Raw genomic sequence first — 16,065 nt, forward strand, 5'->3', positions numbered from 1 at the left:
AGGCTGAGAGAGTTGGGGTTGTTCAGCCTGGAGAAGAGAAGGCTTCGGGGAGACCTTATCACAGCCTGTCAGTACTTAAAGGGGGCTTAGAAAAAAGATGGGGGCAAACTTTTTGGCAGGGCCTGTTGCAACAGGACAAGGGGAAATGGCTTTAAACTAAAGGGGGGTAGATTGAGGCTAGATATAAGGAAGACATTTTTTATGCTGAGGGTGGTGAAACACTGGCCCAGGTTGCCCAGGGAGGTGGTGGATGCCCCATCCCCGGAAACCTTCAAAGTCAGGTTGGACGGGGCTCTGAGCAACCTGATCTAGTTGAAGATGTCCCTGCCCATGGCAGGGGGGTTGGTCTAGATGACCTTTAGAGGTCCCTTCCAACCCAAACTATTCTATGTTTCTATGATTCTATAATCTCTTTGGTAGAACATGCCAGACACTACAAAGTTTTTTTTTTCTTTTTGTTTTTTTGGGGGTCCCCCCCCCCCCAAAGATAACAAGCACTATCATTTTGTTTTGTTTTGGAGTGCTTTCATATACAGAACTACACACGTGGATGTTATTTTACATCTTTCAGATTCTCCTTCAGGTTTGTTTTATAGGTCTCCTGGCTGCTTATTGCAGAATGGATGGTGGGGCTGAATGAGACCTCACTGGTAGAATTCAGCATTGCCTGAACATTGAGTCAGCAATTAATTTAAAAGTTAATTTGTAGTCCTTCAAAAAAATAGATTGATGGTTTGGGAGTACACACAAAACTGCATGTGCTAAATAGGATAGACTACTGATATTTGTGATCCTATTTTTTATACAAACCTAAGTCAAACATTCTTAGAAATAAGTGTGACTCTTCCCTTGAGGACCTGAGCTGACATTGACAAAGGGTGTTGGGATCTGGCTAAATGTGAGAGAGAAATTATTGACAGCACATGCTTGTTCTGTGTCCTTTTGAGGAGAGCATGTTTCCCCTCTCTGGTTTATTTAGTGCTGTTCTCGTGGATGGAATACAGAAGTGTCCTTAGAATATCATTAAGGTCAGGGCTATGTTAGAAGTTTTCAATGTGGATAAATCTTCACCCCACTAAGCGTGAGAGAGGAGGTTTACTTATTTGCTGTCTTGGCAAATACCTCAGTAATGTTCATCCCATGGGGAAGCGGGCTGCTGGGATTTATGACTAGGTTGTTCCCATCTTGGTAACAACGTCTGGGTTTTACAACCTGACTTGCTCCCAGATTAATTTTAAAAATGTTGAAATTGTGGTCTTGTTAAAGTAAAAAATGGGAAATGTAAATTTCTAGTTTATCTGCAAAATCATATTTCCAATGGTTTCTGTGCTGGAGTTGGAATTTTAGATTTTTTCCAAACTCTCAGGACTTTGCAGTGACATTATTCACTTACTGAGTCAGGTTACATTACTCAAATAATCCTGCCATTTTAATCTAGTACTTTCTGTTAAGAAGTTTCCAAACTAACTTCTTCTAGTGAGAGTTAATCCTCCAGACCTTTAGGGTCCCAAATTCTTTCATTTCTCTCATTTTTTCATCTGCATGACTTGTTTATTGGCACTTCTCTGCTTTTTTGGTCATCTTTAGTTACTGCCATTTCTTTTTGCCATCACTGATGTTACTGATGACTAGTCTTAATTCTTTTTGTTCCAGCATGGATGACCTTAAATCCTGTATACTAATCTGTACAATGGATTTCTCCTTTGGAGAAAAATAAAAAAAAAAAAGAAAAAAGAAAAAAGAGGATTTATATGAAACAATTTAAATCTGTCTCCCTCTTGCTGCTGAATGTAGGGAGTGAATTGTTGCCATTCAGGAAAGGCTGCTGTTGATTAAAACCCAGGAAAGCCAGTTAGCTGGCAGGGAGACAGCATTTGTGGAACGATAGCTGGTTGTTGTACTCCCAGTTTCTGTGGAGTCAAAGGGATTTATGAGGAGCTGTATTTCACTGTGAATTCCGCATAGTATGTGCAAACGCGGGAAACCAAAGGCAATCTGATTTTGCTAACTAACTCTGATGGCTGGCAAGTTCAGAGGTACTTCATGATAGAGCTAACCTGGCAAGAAGGAACAGGAACATAGCTCCTAGGTATATTCCATTATGGAAGGTCTTTATTTCTGGCTATTTTTCTTTCTTGTATTTTTTCTTTTGTTTTGCTTACATATATCAGGGACTTTGAAACTTCACATTGCCAGGTTAAATTATTCAACAGATTCCTTGCTTCAGGTCAGATTGCTTTGTGCTCTGTGCTTTACAACTCACCCCTGTTTATTTTTCCTTAAATACAGTAGTCGCATTTTTTCCTTCCTAACAACTCAGCAGCTGGTTTTAACTAATGCATATTTGCTAAACAATAATTTTAAGTGCTGTTACAATGTTATGAAAAGGATCTACATTCTGCAGCAGCAGATGGCTGTTTCATCCCAAGTACCTGGATATAAATGGCAAATCTGAAACAGCACTGTTCATATACAGCATTGAATTTCCTCTCTCATTCTCCCCTTCTTGTCATAATATCCGGGGATCAGGAGGCAGACAGCCCAACTTATAGAATCATAGAATCATAGAATAGTTTGGGCTGGAAGGGACCTCTAAAGGTCATCTAGTCCAACCCCCCTGCCGTGGGCAGGGACATTTTCAACTAGATCAGGTTGCTCAGAGCCCCGTCCAACCTGACCTGGAATGTTTCCAGGGATGGGGCATCCACCACCTCTCTGGGCAACCTTTCTTAGACCAAATTGCCCACTTGTTTTATTCCAATTGTAATTCAGTATATTGCAATAACCTCTAACCAAATGTACGTGCAATAATATGTTCATGAATTTTAAGCTGCGTTCACTTAAAGTGCTGTAAAAGAAGCAGAACAAAACAAAACAGACTGACTGAAGGGTAGAAAAATTTTTGTTTATGTTGCAAGTAACAGAAACCAAAGACTGATGTCACTGGCAATTTAGCCAGGAGAGACAAATGAGCATTCTGGGATTTTTTAGTATTATTATTTATTTGTGTAATTTTCCTTAATCATCTTTTACTAAGCAGTTAAATGAGAGCAGAACAACACATTAAAGTTAATTCCTAATTCTTCACATTTTGCTAAACTTTAGCTTTCTCCTTTCAAAGAATTTTGAAAAAAAACCCAAAAACCTCCCCCACCCAAAAAAATCACAACTCATTTCTCCTCATTTCCTGGCAATGATTTACTACCACAGTGCTCAAGTGCAATCTCAAGTTACTTAAACTTCATTGATTTTACAAAATATTCTGCAGTATTTACAAGTTATGAATAATACCATACATAATTAAAGCTTCATTATGCTTGACAAGTGAATGAATGAAGTGAATGTTGTGATGCATTACCCAGTCTTTGGTTGGGGGTTTTGTTTTTTGTTTTATTATGATTTCTCACAGCATTTTAAACCTTTTGTTTCTCCTACTTCTTCAGTTATTCAACAACTTGGTATATTCTAGAATTCACAATGGGACTCCCAGGCTTCATTGCAAATTAATGCGATTCTATTGCATTATACGATTAAATGTTATGCCACTTATATTCTCATAACAAACTTCAGTAGAAGTGTATGGATTAATTTTGCACCATTTTCTAAATTTGCCAGTAGGGAAGCTGAAGTCTTTAAAACTGGGGTGGAAGCAATCGGACCTTTTGGCATGATGGACTAGAGTTGCAACAGGACCCAAGCAGACAAAGGAATTACTGTGCAATTAGCCTCAGGAGAAGCAGATTCTTAGGAAATGTTTTCAACGCTTCAGAAAGTATCCAGTGTTGGGTTCCCCAGTACAAGGATACAGGGACATATTGTTGGTCAGACAGTCCATGGAGTCTCCGTCTGTAGAGCTATACAAAACCAAGTGGACATGGCCCTGAGCAACCTTGTTTAACTGACTGCTTCAAGCAGGGGCGTTGGACAAAATAATTTCCAAAGGTTCCTGCCAACCTCAGTGTTTCTGTGATTCTGGGATTTGTACAGCTTAACAAAATGCATCCTGTTTGAGTGTCTTTTTTTCTGCTCTGCTAGTGGTAGTGCATTCAGCAGTATCTATATTATTATGCCTATTATTGCTAGGTTAATTCTTTTTATAAAAGCCAGAGTCATATTAAGTCAACATATGCTCACATTTGCTCTTGTATATGGTAAGTGTTCAGAAATGAGAGAAACAAACTCACTGGCAATTTGCTGTGTTTTAACTAAGAAAATTTCAGTGCTGAATCTAGTTACTTCTTTTTTTTTTCTTTTTTTTTTTTTGCACACACTTGAAAATGTATAAATGAATCCATTCATCAAACAGGTCTTTCCATATTGCCTTACCAATAAGATTTCAAATTCAGTGAGGTTTTGGTCATATCTCCATCGGTTTACAAATAGTATTTTATCAGATGGATGCTGTGCTAAAAGATGGCCTTTTTCTATGTAAAAATCCGCACTCTGGGATGAATGGCCTGCATAAAAAATAACTTTTTTAGAAAGAAAAGGGTTTGCTGCTGTTGTTTTTATTGTTTTTTTCTTTCTTAGTTCTCCACAATTCTGAAAAGCAACTGTATAATCTGATCATTCTACTTGTTTCTTATAGAAAGCTTGAGTCAACTGGCTGACTTAGATCCAGCAAACCATGGCTTTGTTTAAGGGGATTTTTGATTTACTATGGGAGCATTATAACCTTTTCTTTTAATTCTACACAGACAAGGTTTTCTGCTTTTGTTTTTTTCTTTGCAAAGCTTGACTGGGGAACATGCCTTTTATGCTTGGATATTACCCATTCATCATTAATGGTAGACTTTCTGTCTTTTCAGAGTGACATGTTGGATGTGAACCAGATCATTAAAGACCTGGCCTCCATGGTGCATGAGCAAGGAGACACAATAGGTAGGTATCACTGTTAACGTATGGGCTTTATTACCCTCCTGCACCATTCCAATATGATGTTGTGTTCCCTTATGAGCAGCTGTTTGTTGATGCTGTGATTATTTTTCCTGTGTTTTGGGCATTTTGTACATCCAGTGATGCTTTGATCTGACAAGCTGCCCTGTGCAATAGGGTTCTTATATTAAGGCTAGTTAACTGGTATATTTGGCATAAAATAGAATTCTCGGTGAGATTAATCCATTCCCTTTTGACTGTAAAAAGGAAGCTGGAGAATATATAACATTAACTGGAAAGGGATCCAATTCTTCCTTTCTACCTGGAACTGTAATGAAAAAACAATAGTAGTAGCAATTATTGTTACGATTATTGATGGTGGTGGAGAAAATTAAGCGGTTTGCTTCTCCTAAATGGGATTTTCTTTCCACATTGCAGGGTGTGTCTGATTAAATTTACAGTACCCAACATCATGATGTGCTCACATGCATACTCTGAACCTTCTGCCCATTAGTTGACCTCTTGCTCTCCAACTACCAATAGCTACGAGTGTGGTGCAGAAAACTTGGGAAAAGAGATAAGAGTAACCCCTAGTATTATCTTTAAGAGCAGCCCATCACTGACAGCCATGACTTTTAGTGACTAGAGAGATAAGACACAGCAGATTTGTTCCTTTTAAATTTCCTCTGACTCTCGTCTTTGTCACTGCTGTCTTCTGATGCAGCTAAGAACAGACTTTTTTTTCTGTATCCCTATTTTGTGTATGTATGATAATCCTGTGCGGTGCTTCAGAAGCAACTGTCTACTTCCAAATTTGAGAGCTAACCCCCCTAAAGGCATGCTGAGGAACCTAAACTCCAGAGAAGCAAGATTTGTGGAGGTATTTCTAACCTGCAGCACTCAGCTGGAGTTCTACTGGAGCTCCTGGGAGTTGGATCAAGTCCTAAGACAGCCATATGTAGATCATAAAAGAAGAAACTCTTCTCTGTTGTTTATTAATCACTCTGGATTTCTTTGCCAAGCTCATACCTTTGCAAGTTTCCATTAGCATAAGGTATCTCCTTCACACTGAAATGAGCTAGCTGCATCCCACTGAGAAACACCACTTGGGTTCACAGGTGCAGAAAAAAATCAAGATGATATCTAAACCCAACTTTTAATTATTTCTTCTTTTTTTATTTTATTTTATTTTATTTGTGCTTGTTTGGAAGCTCATTTTTGTACATGGATAACTTTGGAGCCTGATTCATCTCCTAAAAGCACATCAGATCTTAATGCCTTGAGGGACATGACAACATACATAAGCTAGCGTCAAGTTCCTTGTAACTCCTTTTCTTAAGGCAATATTTATTATTTTATGATGTTACCCATGCATAGAAGTGACCCCAGTATTAACTTGCCTGCGAGAAACAGTTAGACTAAGTAGGATGTTTTGTCTTTGAGCCAGCATAAGGTTTTTGTTGCTTTTATATCTGACATGTTCTTTCTTCTGCCTGTTTCACTGCAGTAGATTTTTAATAGTTTCTTTAGGAGTATCTTTTCAGCCTGGCAGCCAGTCAAGGTACCTTCCCAACCAATTGCTGAAAGGTCCCACTGTTTATCTTTTGACATTCATATTACACAGAAGTAGGTGAGATTATGAATCAGAAGGCAAAGGGACTCGAAAGCCCCACAGTGAAAATTCAAAAGCAATGATGTTAAGAGACAGTTCTCTTGGCACTTGTTTTATTTTTTTAATGCATTCCTCTTACATGCATGAAATGAAACTTCTGTGTGTGCTTGTTTAGAAAACACAGGGAAAATGCATAACCATGGAATGTGAGATGCACCACTCGGCAAAACGTTCCCAGGGCTGTAGAGCAAACCACTCTCTGGCTCACCTGAGCTGGGGAGAATTAATGGGAAGAGCTTGTCTGGTCTATGCATGGCACAAGCAGAGTAACCTGTACTTCTTACAAAAACCTAAAAGTAGTTTTGCTAACGTGTGGGCCAGTTCCTTAATGAACACATCCATAACATTCCTTAGGGCAGAAAAATTTCTGTCATGCAAGGAGGAAATAGATGAGGGTAATGTAGACTCGGGACAGCATATCTCTATTATTTTTTGTCTTCTGCAAATAACCTCTATGCCTCTGTTCCTAGTCATGGCATCTCTTTGACATGAATATTTAACTAAGCATTACAGTATTAGTGAGTCCAAGCCCTCAAAGCCAAAACAAGCTAGTGGCCTAGGTTACCTTTGAACAATCAGAAAGAGTCTTTTCAACAGTGTCTTACAGGAGCTCTTGGCAAAAGTGTCCCTATGCAGCTCCATCACACAGGGTGCCGGTGAGGGGAAAGGGTGCGAGGAAGGGGTCACTAATAGGAGAAATCAATCATTGGCTGTGGAATTAGTGTTGGCAATATGTGGTTTTGGGTTCTATAACCATGGGACCCTGTTTGTGTCTGCTTTAGAGATATGGGATCCACCTCACTAGGCAGGGCAAAACTATTCTTGCCAATAGGATGGCTGACCTCATAAGGAGGGCTTTATACTAGGAATGATGGGGGAGGGACAGGGCAACCAGCAGTCCTGTGAGAAAGCAATGCTCAGGACTGCTGAATAGAGGGCATGGGGTGATATGGCAGGAAGGGTTCACAAAGTCATCACAATGGGGCCTGGGCAGGGTCATCTCTAGCACTTGCATGTAGGCAGTGAGGTGCTTACAAGGCACCGTTTTGGACAAACACCCCAAACCCTCTCCAGGAACTCAACATGCTGGGGTGCATCTCTAAAGTGCCTGTACACTAATGCACACAGTATGGGGAATAAACATGTAGAGTTAGAAATCTGCGTGCAGTTGCAGGGGTATGAGTTTGTTGGGATCATGGAGACGTAGTGGGTTGGCTCCCATGATGAGTGTTACATTGGAGAGATACAGGCTCTCCAGGAAGGACAGGAAAAGAAGACGAGGAGGAAGAGATGCCCTTTATGTAAGAGAGCAGCTGGAGTGGATGGGGTTCTGCCAAGGGATGGATGAGGAGCTGATGGAGAGTTTATGGGTTAGGATTAAAAAGAGGACAGGCAAAGCGGATGAGGCCCTCTACAGACAGATGGGAACAGCCTCATGTCTGCAGGCTCTGGTCCTCATGGGGGACTTCAATCACCCCAATATCTGTTGGAGAGGCAACACAGCAGGGCATAAATAATCCAGGAGGTTCTGGAGTGCATTGATGATAACTTTGGGGATCTGATGTACAAATAGCAAGATCTCAAGAGGTCTAGAAGAGGGCCATCTCCACTGCTAAACTTTACTTTCATGGTAGCAGAAGGGTTCTTCAGCCAAAGCATCCAAGGCAAGGCTTAAGGACTTGGTACTGTGAGAAGTAAATTACATTGGGGGTGATTGCTAGAGCAGCAGTCACTCCTCTCCATGCTCATAGATGGCCACTCAACTGAACTACAAGTGCGTCAACAGCTTGAAACATTCCCAGTGTTTCATACTGAACATCGTTATTTTACGTGTGCAAACTTGTTCTTTCATTGGCCCTACTAGGATAAATAGGCATAGTTCCATGAGATCAATTTTATAACTGGTGTTAGGGAGAAGAGAATCCTTAAATCCCCAATTCCTCTGAAGAAAGTGTCAACAACACAGCCACCAGTATTTGTATTAGTACCTAATGAAGGCAAGTGCATATTTGTCCACCTCTGCAGGCTTCTGTTTGTCTTGTAACAGAGAATAAAGATGACCTGAATAATACAGTTATTGCTTTTTTTTTTCCCCATGGTAAAAGAAACTTCTGTTCTGTTTTTGTTTTAGAAGAGCTGTCTTTCCATCCTACCTGTGTATGTAACCTTACTAGTTATGCCAAAATAACATGCAAGATCTACCTCCCTTACCTACACAACTTTCACCATTTATATCATTGTTTGCAGCTCTATCACATTTCTCAAAACCACAGGGAAAGACCCATGTTGTTTTGAAAACATTTTACACTTTTAAAAGAGTCACATTTCTTCCTCTGTTGGACAGTTTCAGAACCAACCTTCTGCCAGTGTACCTGTAACCTCCCCAAGTCCCTAAAATGGGAAGAAATTCCAAGATCACATACCGGCCACCTATTTTAAGATAACAGCAGCAGGGACACAGCAACTAATTTACCAGCCCTCGATCTCTTTGTCCAGACCAAATGTGTACAAATCTATGTTTGCACAGCAAATCCCACTTGCTGGAAGAAGACCCCACTGCATCAAGCAAAAGGCTTCCTCAGACTTGCTTTTTCTTCCATTACTTATCCAGGCTTAGATCTTGGTGCTACTAACCTTTCACTTCACTCTTGAAGTCTGGGCATTTTATATTTGAAAATAATAGGGTGAAGAAACTTCATAATGTGATCTAAAGTGGATGCTCCCTCACTTTACAAACATCACTATATGGTATCCGTCAGGCTAGAGCCTATAGACCTGCCAAGATAAATATAAACATGGCAGCTGGTGCTTTCCTCCAGTCTCGGAAGAACTTCCTGATAGTGTCAATATATTCAGTCCTCGAGTAATGCTGGTGTTCACTGACACACCACATTGTCACTTATTACCTAATGATAATAATAATAAAACTCCTTCAAAGTCAACTATATTTGCATGAATGCAAACGTATTGCTTATTTTAGAAGCTTTTGAATGTGGGGAGGGTTTTTTTGCCTGTGAAATCAGCTCAGTTTTGTTGCCTGTTTTATCACTGTTGCCATTCTGACCTGAAGGCTGGTTTAACACATGGACACTGTCAAGAGTCAAGAGGGTCCATCAGCACCCTTCCACACATGTCCTCCTCCAGTCTGACTGCCTGAATGGCTCAGCCAAGAGTCTGTTGTCAGATACGCTAATGCAAACTGAGCTGGGAAATCATTCAACTAGATCCTTAACTAAACTCTCCTGAGTTATGTGTCTCGGTTGGGACATCTGCAGAAAATGAACACGTCTTGAGAGTGGTCCCTGAATACCTGAATGTAACAGTTTTAATATCTATGTTCAGTTGAATGTGGCCTGCAAAGTCTCTCATTTGGTTAAATTTCCTAAGTGATCTCAGAGGAGGCTATTATGTGAATGGGTACATTTATGTTCTTATTGGTTCCTGATGAATTGGGAAATCTTCTCTTGGCTCCTTTGCTTTCAGCCACTTGTTGAGACACAGAGTTACATGTCAGTACAGAGGACAGACCATGCAGGAAGGGTACACTGGGGTATTTCTGAAGCAGTGAAAATCTATTCCACTTCCCATTCACTTCCCAAGAAAACCCCAATTTCTTTGTTCATCCTACGTACATACCCTGTCATCAGTTTGTTGTTCTGTTATCTAAGTCTAATGAAGTTTTATTGTAAACCACCCCAGCTGCCAAAATTGCATAGTATTACTACTCTTAATTGCCTTGTAGGCAACAATTTTAAGGTCACGGTGTTTTGTATACCACTGGCCTTGCTCTCCCTGTTTATCTGGACTGCAGCAGTGGTGGCCTTCCACTATCACTTTTCATGCATCCTTGGCTTCAGACAGCACTGAATAGTCTGTAAGGTGCTCGGTTTCATGTTAGGCACAGGTTGATGACCGCTGCTACAACTGAATTGTTGGGGTCAGGTGTGGGCTACCATGATCTCTGAGCAACTCATTTTATTTGAGATAATAGGCAGCACAAAAAATGAATGAGCTTTTGTGTTTCTTTCCTGTTTCTGCTCTCTGTGAGTGTGAGTTTCTGTGTCTTCCCTTGTTGTATGTGGACTTTTACCTTTAGCTCTACTGCTGACAGTGCTGGTAAGACAGCACATGCTGGTTTATAGGGAAAAAAATAATGGGCGACTCTACACTTGCAAATTTACTAATGCCTCAAGATTTGTCTGTTGTTCTGTGTTTGACCCTCATAATGTGATTGGGCTGGTATACTTACAGTTAATGAGCCAGCTAATTTTGTACAAGAAACAAGGCTCTTACTTTTGTGAGGTTTATTGCCACCAGTAGGATTCTTCTCACACCAATTTATCCGAGGTAATTTTTGGGAAGTTGAAACTGCCGTGCTCTCAATTTCTCGTAATGCTGCAATTGAGCAGTAAATGTCATAAAGGCAGAAGCTGCCCAGGCGTTTGGCTTATTTCTGCTGTGAGGTGTTATACTCTGCCACAGACAGACTGTGTTTGGGAGGTCATGGCTCGAGTAGTTTAAGTAAATCAAATGAGCCATGTAAAGCAAAAGAGGTCAAGCAAGTTGCAAATATCAGTGACTTTACTTTGTAGGTAAAATATATGATCTTTCCAAGACAGTAAGCAGAAGTAAAGTATATTTATTTCTATGAATCAACACCCCCATCCTCCTCATTTATTCATGTGACAAACTGACTTCCATCAGTTGACTGAGCTATAGGACTTAATAGGGTATGCACGCAGCTGTGTGATGGAAGGTGAGTGTTGTGTTAATTGTAGACAAAAGTGGGCTTCTGAAAAATGCTGCATGCAAGTGAAATTAAGGTATTTATCCAAACTGTGTCAACTCATGAGCTGGATTTGGAAAAACAAATACAATTATTTCGATCTTTTTTTTCTTTTTTTGTAATTTTAAAGAAACATATTTTATTGCGGTTTGAAATAATATTTTCTTTAGCTTGGATGTCTTATAGAATTTAAAAAAAAGTGTTGAGTTTACATCACAAGATAAAAGAAAGAGCGTGCTACAGACGAGTAACTGGAATTTCCCAATCAAAGCTATATTGAGTGCTGTTTTACTCTTTAAATTACTTTCAGAGATGATTTTGGAAAAAAAGAAAATCTGACATGGCCATAAATTTCTGCACAAAAAATGTCTTGTTGAAATACCTTTTTTCATCAGAAAAAGAAGGAAATGGAGGGGAAAAAAAAAGTTAATCAGGTCTATTGCCATGACATAATATCCTTCCATGCACAAATTTTGCGGGATTAAAACTAGAGCCTTGGATTACCCAGAGCCATAGGAGAGCATCGTATGGGAACTGTGGACACCTCAGATAGATAGCTGAAAGCGTACACCAGGCAATGAGGGCAGAGGCCATAGCTGAAAGCGTACACCAGGCAATGAGGGCAGAGGCCATACCATGCACCCTCAGGAAACTCTTCATATACTGACTCTTCTCCTGTGGTAAATATCAGTAATTTGAGACTGCTGGCCTCTGTAAGAAAGAATGGTAAATTGTTTTGCATCTGCTAAAGTGGTCATATTTCTGCAGTCTGCCATTTAGCACAGAGCAGATGATATGAAGTACCTTATTCTCTGGTAGGATGCGCTATTTTCCAATAAATATATGTAGGACAACATTTGAATTTTAATTCCTTGGAAGATGTATCCTGGCAGGCATGGTAAACCTCTGGCAGGGTGATACCATTTTTCAGCGCATACATATGTAGCAGATACTTGACATTTCCAAGATGCATTTCAAGGACAGTGTAAATCACTCAGGAGCTGAAGTGTTGTAAATTTATGCTGGTGTTCGGCCATTGCCTTATAGCCACTTTTATTCATACAGACTAGGGCTTTGGGCTGTTGGCCGAAGAAAACCAGCAGGAAGAGCTGGTTATGACATTTTAGGGTAGTTTAAACAGTCTTTCCAGGCCTGCCTGGAAAATTAGGGTAAGTGGTTGTTCAGTGTCTCAGTCCCTACTTCTGAGGGTCATGGTGTGTTGCTGTGTGGAAAAATTAGACCTCTGCTAAAACAAAATAGAATGCTAGGTGCTATCTGCCTTTTGTTGGAAGCAATAACCACGACTCCTGATGACTCATGGAGCTGCAAATTGTATTTCATTGCACCAGTCTAAGCCAATGTGACCCATTTGGCCTTAGTTTAGCAAACAGGCAAGATTATTTTATAAATCCTCTCGTGTGAGGAATTTATAACTTGACGTTTACACTGAAGTTTGGAAATGCCCAACCCTAAGCCATTTTAAACTTCACTCCGGAAGAACTGCCATAGTTTTCCTTCCCCTTAACATCCACAGCTGTGCCTATAGAAAGCCTGAGGGTCTTTTGTTCGTGGAATGAGACTCACTTAAAACTCTCCAAGCACATGGAATTAGAATGGGCAAAATTCTTTTTTATGCTGAAAGCAATTTCACCCAAAATTTGGCTTTTAATTAGGAAATAAACCTTTATACATTACCAGAATACTCCTCCCTTTTTTTTTTTTGTGCTTCTCAGTATGTTGTATTGATTATTTTTAGTCAGAACTTATAGTGATAAAAGAGGGTTACGATTATTAAAGTGCTAAAAATAAAAGCATACTGTGAAAACTAAAGGGGCCCATTTTGGTTACTGCCAAGTGGGAGCGTTTTAAAATTCTCATTCACAAGCTCACTTTCCTGCCTTTCAAGCAGTTTTACTGAAAATGTTGCCTTGCGAAACCAGTCCATTGTTGCCACTATAAAGACTCAGGTCATACGGGTGATTCCTTGATATATTAGGACAGAAACCCCACTCTAGCCACTGTCACTCCAGTAATTTCACATATAAGACTCCTGTTGGTCATTAGCAGGGCTTGATCTCAGAAGACAGGTAAGATAGGGTTGAAAGACACCTCTTGGGGTCATCCTGATTTCTGTCTCTGCGTGACAAGTGTGTCATAAAATCAGATCAAATTACATCTAAAAGCTGGTTAGCTCTGCCACCTTCACTACTCTTATTGAAAGGATGTGCTTTAGCTGGAAAATTAGAAATCTTTTCCTAATTCCTTGGTGCATTTGTTTGCAACCACCATCTGCTTTGGTGCAGCCCTGTCCCTCAGTTTAATAAAATGGCGATAACATCACCTTAAGGTTTTTGTTTGTTCTCAAACTGTACCATAAATTTGTCATCACAGACTGAGGACAGAAATTTGTTGTGGGATTCAGACTCCTTGGAAAATCCCAGACCCAGGGCTGGGTTATCTCACTTATTTGGGAAGAGAGTCACTGTGCCTTCATACCAAAGCCAATGGAGAAAGGAAAAGGCAGACCCCTCCAGCAGTTTTTTTCAGTCTACCTAGGATCCTACCGCCCCTCTGGAAATACTTGCCTTTCCATCCCCAAGCAAGGTACCTTGGCAAGGAGCCTGAAAGTGAGCAAGGTGAAGCTGTGAACCATCACTAGCATTCAGCAAAGATGCACTGAAATAGCTGTGAATGACACATTCATCATTAACTTATTAACATCATTGACTTATTACTTTCTTCCTTGTGATTTGACACAAATCCTTTTTTCCTCCCTTGCTTTCCTGTGTTGATCAGCACAAATATCTAGTTAAATTGTGTTACATATTTATGTCTCATTTTTATAGAGTTTTAGAGCTGTTTTTGTGGGTTTTTGTTTGTTTTAGTTTTTCCCCTGTGTCCCAGGATTACAAGTTGCTACAAAAAAAAATTTAAATGGGAGGTTTGCTTATTCCAAGGCTGGTATTCCCTTGTTAGGAGAACAAGTGAGCAGAAACAGTGCCACCCGGGTCCAGCCTCCTCCTGTAACATCACGTCAACTCATATAGAACATGTAGCACATGTCCATCCTACTTGTGAAAGCCTGTGCTGGGAAAAACGTAGATGGTGTTTGCAAAACACGGTGCGTAACATATGATTAGTCCATTCCATGCAGCGCTAAGGGGGCATTCACAGTGTTTAATTTTATTTAACTAAGGCCCCCTGCAGGCAGTGGAAAGTGCTAGCTTCCTCTGGAGGGTGGAAGTGCTAAGCTCCTGCTGTGATTTCCCCCTGCCCCAAGAGGAGCAGAGAGAGATTACTCTTGTTTTAGTAGGATATCTTTCATAAATTTCTTCTCTGTAGCTCTTCTATGTCTAAATGATTAATTTTCTGAGGGCAATCAGCCTTTAAGAGGCATTGAGTAGTGAAGGGTGTCTGGACTAAGATCCTGAGAAACATCAGGTACATGAGCAAGTTCTGAAACTTTGATTAGGTGATTGTCAAAGAGTTCAGCACACTCCCTCCACCCCTTCCAAATTTCCCAAATCCCCCCATCCCTTCCAAATCCCATCACAAAGTAGCTTAATACATGGATGTGCTTTCCTATGTAAAGTTGTATTTTGTAACCCAAAAACATGGTCAGACTTTGCTCTTCTAAAATTAACAGGTGTCCCAGCAGGATATATTCTTAGCTTTGGTTCAATTTTTTACCTAATCTTTTCTTTTTTTCTCCCCATCCTAACATGTGTCGCAGCTTGGCTGTAGGAAAGCTATGGCATGTTGGAGCTTTGAGTGCTCAGGAGCTGAATTTCAGTTGGTGCAAACCGGTGTTGTCCCTCTGACTAGTTCTTATGGACTTCCACAGAATGGATAAACATTTTTTTAGGTAAAACCAATCTGGTTAACTATGCATCATATAGTCATGCTTAACCATGGAAGTAAATACTTGTCAACAACGAGGCAACTAAGAATTTGTCACCTTGGGTGAGTGACAAGTTATTCTGGCTGATGCATCCTGTCTCTGTTAACAACATATTAACTCTTTTGGTTTCTCTGCCTTGTGCCCTGTTGTTTTCATATGCACAGAGGCTCATATACACAGTGCCGGAAATTGGATCGGGGCTTGTAGTTGCCAATTATGCAGCACTGTCCTAACATGAAAACAGAGAAAGCAAGCACTACCCTGTCCTACAGAGCTAATCTAGCCCATAGATCTACCACTTTTCAGCTATTTCTCAATTCTAACCAGGAAACATCAAATATCCCTCTACTGCTACTCCTATAAAATATGTAGAATGACCAATTACTGTTTTGTGGATCAGCCTCAATGTCTGGCTGGAAAGACATCAGGGCCAGCCCTGGAGCTGGGACATCTATTCTTTGTAAACAGAAGTGTGGTACCAATTGTTAGTGATGGCACTTGTGGTGTCACCTATCACCTATGTGGCAGTAGGGTTTTCCTTGTAAACTCACCTAGGACCTCATTATTATTAACTGACAGGTTGAAATCTGTTTGAGGTAGACCCTGGGTAGATCCACTCACATGGCAAAAATGCTGCTCACTGCAGTGTGCTGTTGTGCCATTCAAGTTTCTGTTCATCATTTTTGGTAATGCAACACCATTTTTTTCTACTGGTATTGAAAAGAAAAATCTGACACTTTCCCAGAAATACCTTCAGCTCAATACAATACTGGAAGTAAACTCTTCAAGGCTGTCACACTGATGTGTGTGTGTGTGTGGATGCAGCTCTTC

The 16,065-nt window shown here is 40.3% G+C and overlaps 1 protein-coding gene across 3 annotated transcripts in view; it reads left to right on the forward strand.

Annotated features, from left to right (window-relative positions):
• The window catches only part of TSNARE1 (t-SNARE domain containing 1), a 530,032-nt gene that overhangs the window by 311,209 nt on the left and 202,758 nt on the right, over positions 1-16,065 (forward strand). For all 3 annotated transcript variants that reach the window (XM_009332991.1, XM_009332989.1, XM_009332990.1), the window contains one exon: positions 4,809-4,881. In XM_009332991.1, the coding sequence (XP_009331266.1) occupies positions 4,809-4,881 (73 nt within the window). The remainder of the gene's footprint in view (positions 1-4,808; positions 4,882-16,065) is intronic.

Source organism: Pygoscelis adeliae, unplaced genomic scaffold (assembly GCF_000699105.1).
Source record: "Pygoscelis adeliae isolate BGI_AS28 unplaced genomic scaffold, ASM69910v1 Scaffold38, whole genome shotgun sequence".
NCBI classification, from domain to species: domain Eukaryota; kingdom Metazoa; phylum Chordata; class Aves; order Sphenisciformes; family Spheniscidae; genus Pygoscelis; species Pygoscelis adeliae.